The sequence below is a fragment of the Lathyrus oleraceus genome, chromosome 3 (genome assembly GCF_024323335.1).
Source record: "Lathyrus oleraceus cultivar Zhongwan6 chromosome 3, CAAS_Psat_ZW6_1.0, whole genome shotgun sequence".
Taxonomy (NCBI): Eukaryota; Viridiplantae; Streptophyta; class Magnoliopsida; order Fabales; family Fabaceae; genus Lathyrus; species Lathyrus oleraceus.
In genome coordinates, this window is record NC_066581.1 from 521,414,891 (window position 1) to 521,428,608 (window position 13,718).

At 40.3% G+C, this 13,718-nt stretch overlaps 1 protein-coding gene across 1 annotated transcript; it reads left to right on the plus strand.

Annotated features, from left to right (window-relative positions):
• Window positions 1-10,198: 10,198 nt before the first annotated feature.
• Window positions 10,199-11,149, plus strand: LOC127131950 (uncharacterized). Its single transcript, XM_051060828.1, has one exon. It carries the CDS (start codon window positions 10,199-10,201, stop codon window positions 11,147-11,149), a length of 951 nt encoding a protein of 316 aa, XP_050916785.1.
• The last annotated feature ends 2,569 nt before the right edge of the window (window positions 11,150-13,718 follow it).

Below are 13,718 nucleotides of genomic sequence, written 5' to 3' on the forward strand. Positions count from 1 at the left end.
GTTGCTTACTTTATAAAATTTGAGTGAAATCAAAACAAAATCATTACCATAACAACGCTCTGAGAACCTCAATATGTTAGATCAGGATAAGTACCTATTATACCGAACTCCTTGAACTTTTAGTTCTATGGTAACCCCAAGTAGTTTATACAGAAGTCAGCACCATCTTAATAGCAAACTACGTGGAGAGCCGATGAATATAAGTGAATGATCCCCAAAGTAACCTGAGATACATAAATATATCAAGAAATGCACTAATCAAATTAGGTGATCCTTACCGGATCATTTAATCTAAAGGTTGCAGATCATGTAAAAGCACAATACGAAAGATCCATTATGAATTGGTTCAGTAGGAATCTGGTACTGAACTTGGTAGGGCGGACTACGGTTCGATCCCCCGCAATTTGCAATGGACTGAATAATGAAGTTATCCGACTTATGTACCAGAACTTCTAGCTAAATGCGGATCATAATCACTAACCGGTTACTCCACTATGTGCGCGAAAAGATAAAGGGCTTAATGTGATTTCGCTAGAATGAAAACGGGTAAAATAAGACTAAAGGAACCAGGATAGCTATCATTGGGTACTTGAACTGATTGGCATAAGGTAGGGTTATCTAAGTTGTAACGGTAGTTGTTGATGTCAAGATTAAACTCAAAAATCCTCCTAAACAAAAATCCATTGGCGACCTAGTACGAATTGATGTGTGCTTTAAAATTTCATCAGGCTAAAACTTTTAATAAGTTCTATGCTGAATTTTGCTTGAGGACAAGCAAAGATTTAAGTATGGGGGAGTTTGATAACACGAAATTATATCGCTTTTTAAGACTTAATTCAATTAAATTATTTTATCATTTACGCTAGTTCATCTCATTTTATCAGATATTATGCAGTATTCCTCTTCTATTTATATCAGGTACCCATTTTGAAGCAAAAGTGAAAAAGGGAAGAAAAGGAGGTGTAAAAAGGAACAAAAAGGAGAGAAAAGGAACCAAAGGCCAAAGCCCAGCCCAAAGCGCACAAGTCACCAATGCTGTGCCTGTGACGGACGTCACAGGACGCGTGACGAGCGTCACGCGAAGTAGCCTTGTGACGGACGTCACACATGGTGTGACGAGCGTCACACCAGTCCACTAGCTTTTTGGCGCAAGTTACGCTCTCAGAGGAATGGAAGTAACGTTGAGGACTTCGTGTCCTATTCCCAAGCCGTGAATTTAGCACGCTGAAGACTCGTGGAAAAGAAGAAAAAGGCAGTTAGTAGCACTACTATAAATAGCTACCCTAATCCCTCTCGTTTGCTCTCCTCTCTTTGCCGTTTACACACACCGAAGCTCTGCCGATTTTCTGTTCAAGCTTTTGCTTATTTTTCTTTTTCCAGCAGAATTAATATTGTTTATTTTATTTGTTTATTTTGCAAGTTTTATTTTCTTCTTCCCTTGCAAATTTACCTTTCCCGTTTTTAACTTTTAGATATTTTTCGCGTAGTAGTTTCTACACCGGAAACTACTGTGCAACTTTATACCGGATTTAACCTTACGTTATATTCGAGTTTTTTTTATTTCCTTGATTTAATTTACTGTTTAATTGAAGAATCGAAGAACAAATCCTACCGGCTTGTGGAGGAGTGTTCAAGACCTTTGTATTACGCATTCAGGTTCTCTAATTGTTATTTAATATTTAATGTTTTACTCTATTGTTTATTTACATTGCCTGCCTGAAATGAGTCTGTGTATGCATGATAATAATTATTATTTAGTTAGCATGTCTGGCTAATTCGCCTAGGTATCGATATGTAAAGTAAGCAGAAAAAGGGGTCAAGACCGAGTCGGTCTATTCAAACTTAAAATTAGAATCAATCTTTTTATGGTCTTAACTTACAGGTTTAATAACAAGATTTTTTACAAAAGTAAAAGACATAAAGAAGTTGAAACCAACAGAGCGAGAGTTTGAGGTTTTAACTGGACAGTGTAAGTTAGTCATTAAGTCTATCTCAGGGCGAGAGCAAGTTTTAGAATTAATTAAATTCTGACCTTTTTCCAAAAAGTATTTTAAAGATTGAATGTGAGGACGAGAGTTAAGCATTTAGATTTAATTGTATAACCTAAGTCAACAGAGCGAGAGTTTGAGATAAGGGTGTTTAAAACGGTCAGTATTTTCTTAAAAAGAGTTTCTGCAACTTTATTGTTTTCAAAATATGATTTTTGACTTAATTATAAGTGACAGCTACATTAATATAAGATCATGGTTTCTTCAACAGAGCGAGAGTTTGAGATAAAACCTTTAACCAATAAAGTTAATCGAAACGATTTATTTTAAAACCGAGAGACCGACAAGGAATTGATTCCCTAGTTTTGACGAACTACATACCGATATCCGTTTTATTGATATTTAATCTAGATATTAGTTTAGCTCTTAGTTTTTCCCCAAACAATCAAACATTTTCACCTTAGATTTACGTAGTAACTTTAGATAACGGTACATCGATTCATAAGTCCCTGTGGGATCGATATCTTTTAAAACTACGCGATAGAACTGTGCACTTGCAGTTTGTATCCCATTCTCGACTCACCCAGTCGAGCGATCAAAAAACAAGGCTAGGGAAAATGTCACACAAAGATGTCACACCAGAAGACCAGAGGAGAAAAGGATATGTTTGCTCAAAAAACTGAGAGGGTAAACCAAACAGGTGGACATTTGACCAGTCACAGGGAGAATGGAACCACACCTGTGAAAGGTATAGAAGATGATAGTAGTTGGGCTCAACTGGGTTGGATGAACCTATTACTGTTTACAGACAATGTTACACATGATGTCATAACATTGTATTATGACTTCCTGAATGCTGAAGCCAGGTCCAAAAATCAGATTCAACACAGATGGACAAAATATTGTTCTAGCTATTGTCACTCCATTAGGAAATGTGTGAAAGACAAATTCAGAAATCAAGAGGTTGGACTAGAACTAGCAGACGAGCTTGCAAGGAATTTGGGTAAAATTGAATATGAGGAAGGGACATTAGGGATTTGGACTCTTGAGAAATTATGGCAATTAAAAAGAAAAAATAAAATAAATAAAAATAATGTCTGCCCTTTTAAAAGAAAGAGCCACATTAATGATAAATCATTCCCTAGCTTTGAAAACAATATCTATTCCCTTAGCACACGCTACCTAAACTCAGCAACTGCCATTTCCATTCAACTTCTAAGAAAAGCTCAGCTAGGGCAAAGAAACCTTTCTCAAAAGTCCTTCAACATGTCTCAACATCCATCGTCATCTGGTTCCAAACCCTCCCAACATGCAAAGACTTCATCCATGGAGTTTGTAGATGAAGACATAATGGACGTCACTCCTCTGTGCATGATACCGGGCGACACCACAGGTACCTCCTCCAATGCTGGAGATAAGCAAGGTAATACCTCTGGTAACTCCTCTCTTCCTAAAGATATGTATTACACTGATCGCGCTATAAGGAGACTAGTTACTAGAATACTGAGTGAAGGACATAAAGTTGAAGGGGTCTCTACCCCTCTGTCCAGAAGGGAACCCTCTCCTGAGAGAGAACCCCATGCTGATAGAGATGATGATTCATCTAGATTAGAAAAAGAGGTGGCTGCTGAAGGGCTTTGTTCTCTAGGTAAAACCCTACCTAGCAAGAAATAAAATGAGTCTCAAGAAAATATTATTGATCTGGAGGAAGAAAGCACTAAAGGAGAAGATGATCCTTTGGTTCATCTGGTTAAACCTAGCATAGCTGAGAAACTAAGAACTAAGAAAGGAAACAACATGGCTAAAATGAGAGTTGCTAGAGTGAAAAAGACTGCAGGAGTAGGACCCTCAAAACCCTGGAGCAAGATTGAGGTTGGAAAAAGAAAAGAAATACACAGCTCTGATTCTGAGGAGGATGTTAAAGACGATGTCCCAGACATCTCCCCTGCAAAAAGGCAGGCTGTTCAGAAATCTCCTGGCAAGGTTGCTGCTGTCCATCTAGACAATATCTCCTTTCATTTGGAAGATGGAGCAGCAAAGTGGAAATATGTCATTCAGAGAAGAGTAGCCATTGAAAGAGAACTTGGACAAGAAGCTGTAGAGGTAAAGGAGGTTATTGATCTGATCAAAAATGTTGGACTCATAAAGACTGTGGTAACTCTACCCCAATGCTATGAGGGGTTGGTTAAAGAGTTTATTGTTAATATCCCTGAGGATATTCATGATAAGAACAGCAGGGAGTTTTGCAAGGTATTTGTAAGAGGCAAATGTGTAAAATTCTCACCAAGTGTCATCAACAAGTTCCTAGGAAGAGGAATGGATGGAGGAGTAGACCTAGAAACCACAGATAATGAGGTCTGTAGGGCTATCACAACTGGCCAAGTTAAGGAATGGCCTAGTAGAAATCACTTATCAGATGGAAAACTCAGTGTTAAATATGCCATCTATAAACAAAATTGGCTCAGCTAATTGGATTCCTACTAATCATGCCTCTACTATCTCCATCAATCTTGGAAGAATCATTCATGCTATTGGAACAAGGGTTAACTATGATTTTGGCAAGTTCATATTTGAACAAACCATTAGACATGCTTCTACAAATGATGTGAAGTTACCCATTGCCTTCCCCTCCCTTATTTGTGGCATTATCCTAAGCCAACAACCAGGGATTCTGAGCACAAGTGACATCCCAAGCAGGAGAAAATCCCCTCTGTCCATCCATTACAAGCTGTTTGAGGGAAGTCATGTCAATGATGTCATGACATCTGCCAGAAGGGAGTCTGCATCTCAAGGGATCCTAATTAATCAATTGAAAGATACCTGCAAGGAATTAGAGGAAGGTGTGAAGGTGGCCAAGGCAAGAAAAGAAGCTTTGGAAGCCCTTATCTATAACTTTGAAAAGGAGGAGTTAGAAAAGGCTGGAAACGATTCAGATGGAAAACCATAATCCAGTGGCAGCTCCAGAAGCTCTGAGGGTTCTGAAGATGAAGATAAAGGTGAAGGAGATACTTCTTCTTCTGATTAATTGTCCCTGGCTGTATTGAAGACTTGGAGGGGTGCTGGAAGGTGTGGTGGAAGCTGGGCTGCTGTTTGGAAGGCTGTTGTCTTGTTTGTATTTTGTGGCAGTCCTCTTGATGCCTGTTATGTAATAGTTAGGGCTCTTAATGAGTTCCTTGGATTTGTTCATTGTCTTAGCTTTTTTGCTGTGTATAATGATAGGTGTGTACTTCCTGAATATTCTGTTTTAACATGCTCTGCTAGGCTAACAGACATTTATTTTGTCTGATTGGTCACCTTTGGTCAATTTTGACTAAAAAGGGGGAGAAGTGCTTGATATGGAAGTTGGATGTGGCTGATCAGAAGGACAGCTATTATTGAAAGAGGTGCGCAGGTGTTGATGTTATAGCAGATGTCAGTGTGACATTCTGGCTGGTACAGGTGCTGGAGTTACAGTAGCTGTTTTTTGTGAATGCACAGATTTAGGGGGAGAAGAAGTACCCTTGTGCATTGTGCATTTGTGTGTCTTACTAGTTGCATCCATAACTAGTAATTCTGTTGATTGTTGCACAAATTTAGGGGGAGGAGAAGTACCCTTATGCATGTGTGTATTACTAATAGCCATAGCTAGTAATTGTTTTTTGCTTCTGCTGCTGATTAAACTACTATTATGTGGTTTAACTGCTGATAGTTTGCCTTGTGAACAAAAAGGACAGATATATGTTTTAGCCAAAATTTGCCAAAGGGGGAGTTTGTTGATTCTAAGTGTTGGCAGCAATTTTGGTAAAACAAAGAGGGTTCACAAGATGTCATGTGTGATGTCTTAACATAAGATATCCTATGTACCTGCTGGAGTTAAAGAACATGTGCAAGCAGGATTGTTTCAGAATGCCACTTACAATGCTAAGGCGTCTGATATTGGATGTACCTGCTAGAGCTTAATTGGAAGACATGTTCATGCAGGATTGTTTCAGATGACATACACAATGTCATGGTATCTGATATGGCTGTACCTGCTATAAAAGGAAATTGGATTATGCAGGATTTTTCCAGATGTCAAACCCGATGTCATGACATCCTGTACACAGAACATTCAGTATGAATGTCTGGTGTTTTGTGATTGCACAATTAATGGCAATCATTGGTTGATTCAAGATATGGCTAGCTGGCGCATTCTTTTAGGGATTTCAACCAGATTTGTTTATTTTCCAAAGAGATCTTTACAGCTGATATGAAAAGATTTGATTGGAAAATATATTTAGGGTTTTCAAGTTGTCCAATGTTTCTATAAAAAGGGACTCAGAAAACCTGTTTGAACACACAACCAAGACTGAGCGAAATTTAGAGAGAGAGCTAGGGTTTGTGTCTGTAGGTCATTCAAGTCATCCATTGATGATTGAATTGGACTATTTTGTCTTCTCGATCAAAGCTTTGAAGCAAGATCAAGAGTGTGTCTTCTTGATTGAAACAGTGAAGTAAAATCAAGAGTTTGTACGGGTAGAGATTAGGTGAGAAAGACTGTAACTTGGTGAAGTGTACGGATAGTCTTTGAACTAATTCTATTATAGTGAATTTCCTTCCTGGCTTGGTAGCCCCCAGACGTAGGTGAGTTACACCGAACTGGGTTAACAATTACTTGTGTGATTTGTTTTTCAATTCTGTTTAATTATCCATTGTTTATAACCAGATATCAGTGTTGTGACATTACCTTCGACATCTTATATCTGATACCAAAATTTCATTTGGGTATGGGACGTATGACCCAACGCTCATCGTATTCACCTCTATTCATAGACTTTAACACAATTCTAATCTTACGATTGACAAGTCTCTCACAATAAAGGCAAAAAGAATAAAAGCAAGAACAATAATCAACAACTTATCAATCTTGAATCAAGTTGTACGATATGAGCCTTAAGTTATGGAGAAGGAGTGGGACTGGAGTATTCCTACCCCCATTCTGAGTATCTCTGGGTATGGGACGTATGACCCAGTGCTCATCGTATTCACCTCCATTCATAGACTTTAGTACGATTCGATCGAATGATTGATAAGGTCTTCATCATCAAAACAAGAAACAACTACAAAGACTCTTCTCTCTTGACTTGAAGTTTAAGAAGAGAAATACATGCCACGAGCCTTAAGTGGTAAAGAAGGAAGGAGACTGGAGCTTTCCTACACTCATTCTAGATATCTTTGGGTGCGAGAAGTTTGGTTCATTGCTTATCGTATCCACCTTACCCATAAACTTTAGTGTGATTCTCATACAGTAACTGTCTAGTCTATCCATTATCCATTCTCAATCATTCCATTTCTAATCACTCCAATTTCAATCATCCATTTCTTCTTGCCTCCAATCAATTTCTTTTCATCCCTAGTGGGCTGAACTACGAAAGCTCTGATTTCCTTATTGCACTGTAGGCAGGAGAACCCGTTTTCTTCGCGAGCTATCTTATTTATCAACTTATCTTTTCTATCCAATCAATCATTCTTCATTCATGCAATCTATACCATCCTTTTGAGATCAATCATATTTCTCCTTGGACTCCTTGTCCATCCTTTTAGGACGTCCTAATGACAGTCCATCTCTTCAAGCGATAGTTGTTTGGCTCTCATCCCAAACATTTAATTCATTCTTTTTTGGCTAACACACCACTTTGCTCTTTGATTAAGAGTCTATCCTTCTCTTGGATCCAAGATACTATCCTGAGTTGATCTCAAATTGCCAATTCCCCAGCAAGTGACACACAACTCCTTAAACTCCAGTACTATAATCCTTCCTTGACTTGATGTTTGTCTTGTGAGTCCCTGTTGCTTAGACAAACATCTCTCTCCCTCTATTCTCGTAGTTCCGAACTACGATTGCTCTGATTTTCTCATTCACAATAAGAATACGTAGGCACGAGGATGCGAATCCTTGGCGAGCATACTTCTAATTATTCCTTCTTCCGCCTTAGGGCATCACTTATATCTTTCACTCTCCATTATCTACCTTCGATCATAAACCGTTCACCCAGTGACATATCTGTCTCTTTGACATCAAAATACACTTTCTTTGGAATTCCATATACACCCTTTTAGGATGCTAAATGAATAGTCCTCATTTCATACCTAGATTTGTTTGGCTCTTATCCCAAACATTTAATTCCTTCTTTTTTAGCCAAAACCCTACAGTGGCGGCCTACTAGTCCACGTATCGGTTAACGTTGTTTCTCTTTATGGTAGAAATCTCATCTCTCTTATGGATTCCAATACACTTTCACTTTTCGATTTCAAACAATATTTCTTCAGTCACTTATCACCAAATACTCTATTCTGTAACTTCGGTCACTCCACTCCATTCATCTCTAGGATACACTCATATTCTAACTTCATTCACTCAATGTGATATACTTATTCTTTGAGCCAAATACATTACTTCTTTGTTCTTCTTCTTGCGTCACATTGTGAACCAAGAGTTGTTTGGCTCTCATCCCAAACACCTAATTCCTCTCTTTTCGGCGGTTCCAGTATAGTGATATAAGTGCTCTACGCCCTCACTTGTCGGTTCATACCTGTTTACTCTTGGGTTCACGTCGTCACCCCTTTTTAGAGTTCAAACAATACAATCCTTCGGTTCAAATCATACCCTCTATCACGCTTCGTTCCACCTCCTTCCTCTAGTTCCTTGAACTACGAAGCTCTGAATTGCTCATTGCACTATAAGGATACGTAGGCATGAGGACCCTAATCCTCACCGAGCACTTTATCTATTTCTTTTCCTTTTCCCATTCTTTTGCGAGTAATCTTTAGATAACACCTATTCGAGCGAGAACAATCAAAATGGTTCTCATGGAGTACCATGGATGTTTGGGATGCTAATACCTCCCCCTTGCATAACCAACTTCCTTACCCAGTATATCTCTTTTCCCTCGGGTTTTATCGATGTTTTCCCTTCCCTTTGGGGATAAATAAAGTTCGATGGCGACTTTGTTGTATGTTCGAGCACACGATATGTTCGGGTATATTTACGCTAGCTTCAGCTGGTGACTTTGCTGGGGATACTTCACTACTTAGAGTACTTCCTAGTCGGTAAAAGGAGTTGAGCCTAGTTTAGGCTGTTCCCTCGCTAGTTTAGGTGCTTAACTCATAGTTATACTCGCTTTGATTTATCGCATTTCTTATTCGCTTTATATTATGGATATATTTGTTATATTATTGTTGGGATGGGTTAGACTACATGAGAGGAAAGCTATGTACCCGAGCTTAGTATACACATAGGTTAGACTCGTGGATAGTCGTGTACACTTGTGTTTCGTGAGTTGGGTGTCACGAGAACCACACCCAGACTAGATTCACTGGAAGTACTTTTGTCCTGTGAGTATTCACTACGACAGGGTATTTCCATTTCGAGTCGATGACTCTAGGAGACCTTCTAGGGACCACCTTGGAGCATAGTCCACACCTATGAGGGGGATATGGGTTTTTTATTGCAGGAAACCATAGACTCTACCTAGCTTGATACTCATGTTACGTCGAACTTTTGAGCTTGCAACATGTGGCACTTACAGATTGTCCCGAACTAGCCAGAGTTTCGAATCCATGTAACTTATTATCATCTCATCATTACATTATCATTCATCATGACACATTTTTGCATATGTGTGTATTTTCCAGGAATCCAAGAGTCCAGTCTATTTACCAAGCAATTGAAGTGAAGTATGAATCCTGAGAGAAAGAGCATCCATAATTACAAGTTTGTGGAACCTCAGTTGGCTGTATTGGGGGGACTTGGGGCACGTTTAGATCTGACCCACAAAGACGCTTTCAAGGAAACTTATGGTAACCTTTTGGGTATTCTGAACACCGAGGTCAACATCACCGCTGTGCATACCTTGGTGCAGTTCTATGATCCACCACTAAGGTGCTTTACTTTCCAAGATTACCAGCTAGCACCGACATTGGAAGAGTACTCTCATATTCTGGGTATTAGGATTAAGAACCAAGTGCCATACATCCGCACTAAGGAACTTCCTGAATATCAAGATCTTGCTGAAGCTCTGCATATGGGAAAGAAGGAGATAGAACTGAACCTGAAACCAAAGGGTGGAATCCATGGCTTCACCTCTAAGTTTCTCATACACAAAGCTATCACATTCACTGAAACTGGGAGCTAGACGGCCTTCAACGCCAATCTAGCCTTACTTATCTATGGGATTGTCTTGTTTCTGAATATGGAGGAGTTCGTAGACTTGGCTGCTATTCACATCCTTCTGACTCAGAATCCGATTCCTACTCTTCTTGCTGAAACTTACTATTCCATCCATGTGAGAACCCAGAAGAAGAAAGGGACTATCGTCTGTTGTACCCCTTTGCTGTATAGATGGTTTATTTCGCATCTACCCAACAAAGGCCCTTTCGTTGAGAACAAAGATAACTTAAAATGGTCCCAGCGGATCATGTCCTTAAAAGCCAAAGACATTCCTTGGCATTCTCGAGTATACGATGGTGTCAAGTTCATCCTCAATTGTGAGGATTTTCCTAATGTACCTCTTCTTGGTACAAAAGGAGGGATCAACTACAACCCGAGGCTAGCGTTGCGACAACTTGGATACCCTATGGTGGACAAACCTGATCTCAAAAGTGTAGAGGGTTTTCTCTTATACGAAGGGGTCGAAGAGCCAGAGTTGATCAAGAAGATTGTCAAGGCTTGGGGATTGATTTGTCCTCAAGGAAGAGCAGAGATGGGTAAGAAGAATTGTATCGCCAAGGAAGCTTACACCAGTTGGGTCAAGAGAAAAGTTAGTGAGGTCTTGTTATCGTTCCCTCCTGAACCATCCATGAGCCTCCAACCCCCCGAGCCAGAGAACCAGCGTAGTTCTGAAGTAGATGAATTGAAGAAGGTTATCAAGACCCTAGAGAAAGAGAATGTCGACCTCAAATCTAGGCTTGCTAAGATCTCATTGGAAAAGGAAACCTTAAAATTCAATCTAAATCAGAAGAGAGACCGAGTTCGTCAAGCAGATGATGAGGTACAGACAGAGGTCTTCAAAAGACTCAAAATGGGTGACACTCTCAAAGGGACTTATGCCATCCTGACAACCAAAAAGAAGCAGTTAGCCGAAGCCCAATACCGAGCTAGCAAAGTAGAACTAGAACACATGGAGCAAATGAAGAAACTTTAAAGCCTGCTAGAAGCTTGTAAGAAAGAGTTGAAGGATGAGAGAAGCCGCAACAAACAACTATAAGTCACCCTTCGCCAAAACTAGTACGAGTTGAATCAGAGACTAGAAGATATTCAAGAGTTGAAGGGGCAATCACATGGGAACCTGAAAGACAGCAACATACAAGTGAACAAGCATCCTGAAGACCTCTCCAACTGAGGAAAGACAATTGTGAACAACGTTCCGAGCAAGCCAGACCACAATACCCCACCTGAAGGGAGTGCGATGTTGGGGAAGTGGGGCGCCTTCCTGTCTCCCAAATCTCAGGCTTACTATGAAAAGTTGTTATCCAAGTGCTTTTAATCGCTTATAATTCACTAGATTGAGGTCTGATAGGACTAACATGACCTTCTTGTAGTCGATGGACATTTCCTTGATATACTTGTATTCCGCTTTATCAACATTGAATAAAAGAGTTTCTCGATTATTGGCTTCATAAACTTTCTCTCTTTACTCGCTTTATAATTGCTTGTGTTAAATGAGTAAACTCGCGGATTCCCTGGAATTGTTTCCTTTATAAAAAATAATAATAATGATGAATTCACATATCAAATCTTTTTGCATATATACATGCATCCATGCATTTACTTGCCAAAATCCATCAGAAAACAAAATGCTTACACTCGCCATTTTTCCACAGCAATAACGACGACTCGTCATCAGTACTACACTCGTTCTAGCAAGTCTAGAATCATGGCCGAATACGAAGCTAACAATGCTGTTGTCCGCGAATCCCTTGCCCAGGTGCAAGGTGAGATGAACCTATTCAGGGGGAATATGGAGACTATTCTCGAGATCCTCCAGTCTCAGAGGAACCTTGCCATTGCTGCTGCCAACATCACCCGTGTTGCTGGGGTGACCATTCCTGATGTTGCTGCTGGCACTACCGTCGATACTGTGGTGCCTAACTTTGGGAACCGTCAGATGGTCCCCATGGACTCCGCTAGGCTTGCTGCTGCCTACCCATGGGGAATGCCGCCACACCTAGCTGCTAGTCTCGTTAGTGGGGGAGCTCTCTTCCCTCACTCGACTCTTGCTGCCACTACTGCTGCTGGGAATGCTGGTTTCCCATGGGCTCTCCCCGCTACTTAAACTACTCTTGTTGATGTTGCTGATACGAATGACAACCAGGGTCAGGTCCCTGACGACCTCCCTAATGATGAAGAGAACTACCGAGGCCCATGCCTCCACTTTCAGCTTCCCAATTAGACCGCTCAAGCTACGAGCACTGGTCAGATCCCGACTTTTCCCTTTGGTTACCCGGGGGCAACCTCCGTGCCCATGATGACAAACTCTGCATCCCAGTACGTGAAGACAGGGGCACCTCAGGCCCCTAATGCTCATCCTGGAATGCAATATCTTCAGCCTGCTAACGTTGCTCAAACCGTGCGGCCGGGTTTCTCCTACCCGCCACAGATGTGGTTCACCCCGAACATGTCCGCACCGATCGCTCCCGAAGCCTCTCGACCGGCCAGTCAGGTCGCTCCTCCCGCTGTTGATCCGTCAGACCTGCGGATTACCAGCTCTTGGATGACAGAATAAGGGCTATTGAGGGTTTCTCTTCCTTTGGCATAGATGCTCGACACCTCTGCTTGGTCCCGAATGTGGTGCTACCACAGAAATTCAAGGTGCCTGACCTTCCCAAATACAAAGGCCTTAGTTGTCCCCGCAGTCACCTCACCATGTACTGCAGGAAGATGGCTTCACACATTGATAATCACAACCTCTTGATCCATTGTTTCTGAAATTTTGGTATCAGATATGAGATGTCGAAGGTAATGTTACGACACTAATATCTGAACAGTAGAAACAGGATAAAATATAAAGAACAATAATGCAAGAGACACAAGCAATTGTTAACCTTGTTCGGTGCAAACTCACCTACGTCTAGGGGCTACCAAGCCAGGAAGGAAATCCACTAAACAAAATCAGTTCAAAGACTCTCAGTAAACAACTTCAAGTTACAGTCTTTTCACCTAATCTCTACCTGTGTGACTTCTACCTAAGAACTCTTAGATATGATATCCTACTCACTCCCCCTCAATCACAGCAGTGATATAAAACAAGAATTATAATGAAAAGAAGACACTCTTCAAAGACACATACTTGATCTTGCTTAAAATCTTCAATCATGTAAACACACACTCATGCTTCAAAGCTTAGAGTGGACAAATTACAACTCAAAAATCAGTCCAATTCAATCATCTATGGATGAATGAATGGCTTACAATTCACATGACCACATAAGACTCAAACGCTTATTCTCTCTCAATATTTCGTTCGCTATTTCTTGTGTATAAAACCAGGTTTTCCATGTCCTTTATATAGAAGCAATTGGCTGGGCTTGGACATCATAAAACCCTAAAACTATTTTCCATTCATATCTTTTCATGACAGCTGATTATATCTCGTTGGAAAATAAGTCAATCTGGTTGTAATTACTGATTGAATGCGCGTTTAATCATCTCTTCAATCATACATAGATTAGCATAAAAAATGCAATCACACAATACATAACATTCAGACTGAA

Bases quoted from the DNA above. Each gene is read 5' to 3' on its own strand.
- LOC127131950 (XM_051060828.1), top strand. From the start codon at position 10,199: ATGGAGGAGTTCGTAGACTTGGCTGCTATTCACATCCTTCTGACTCAG.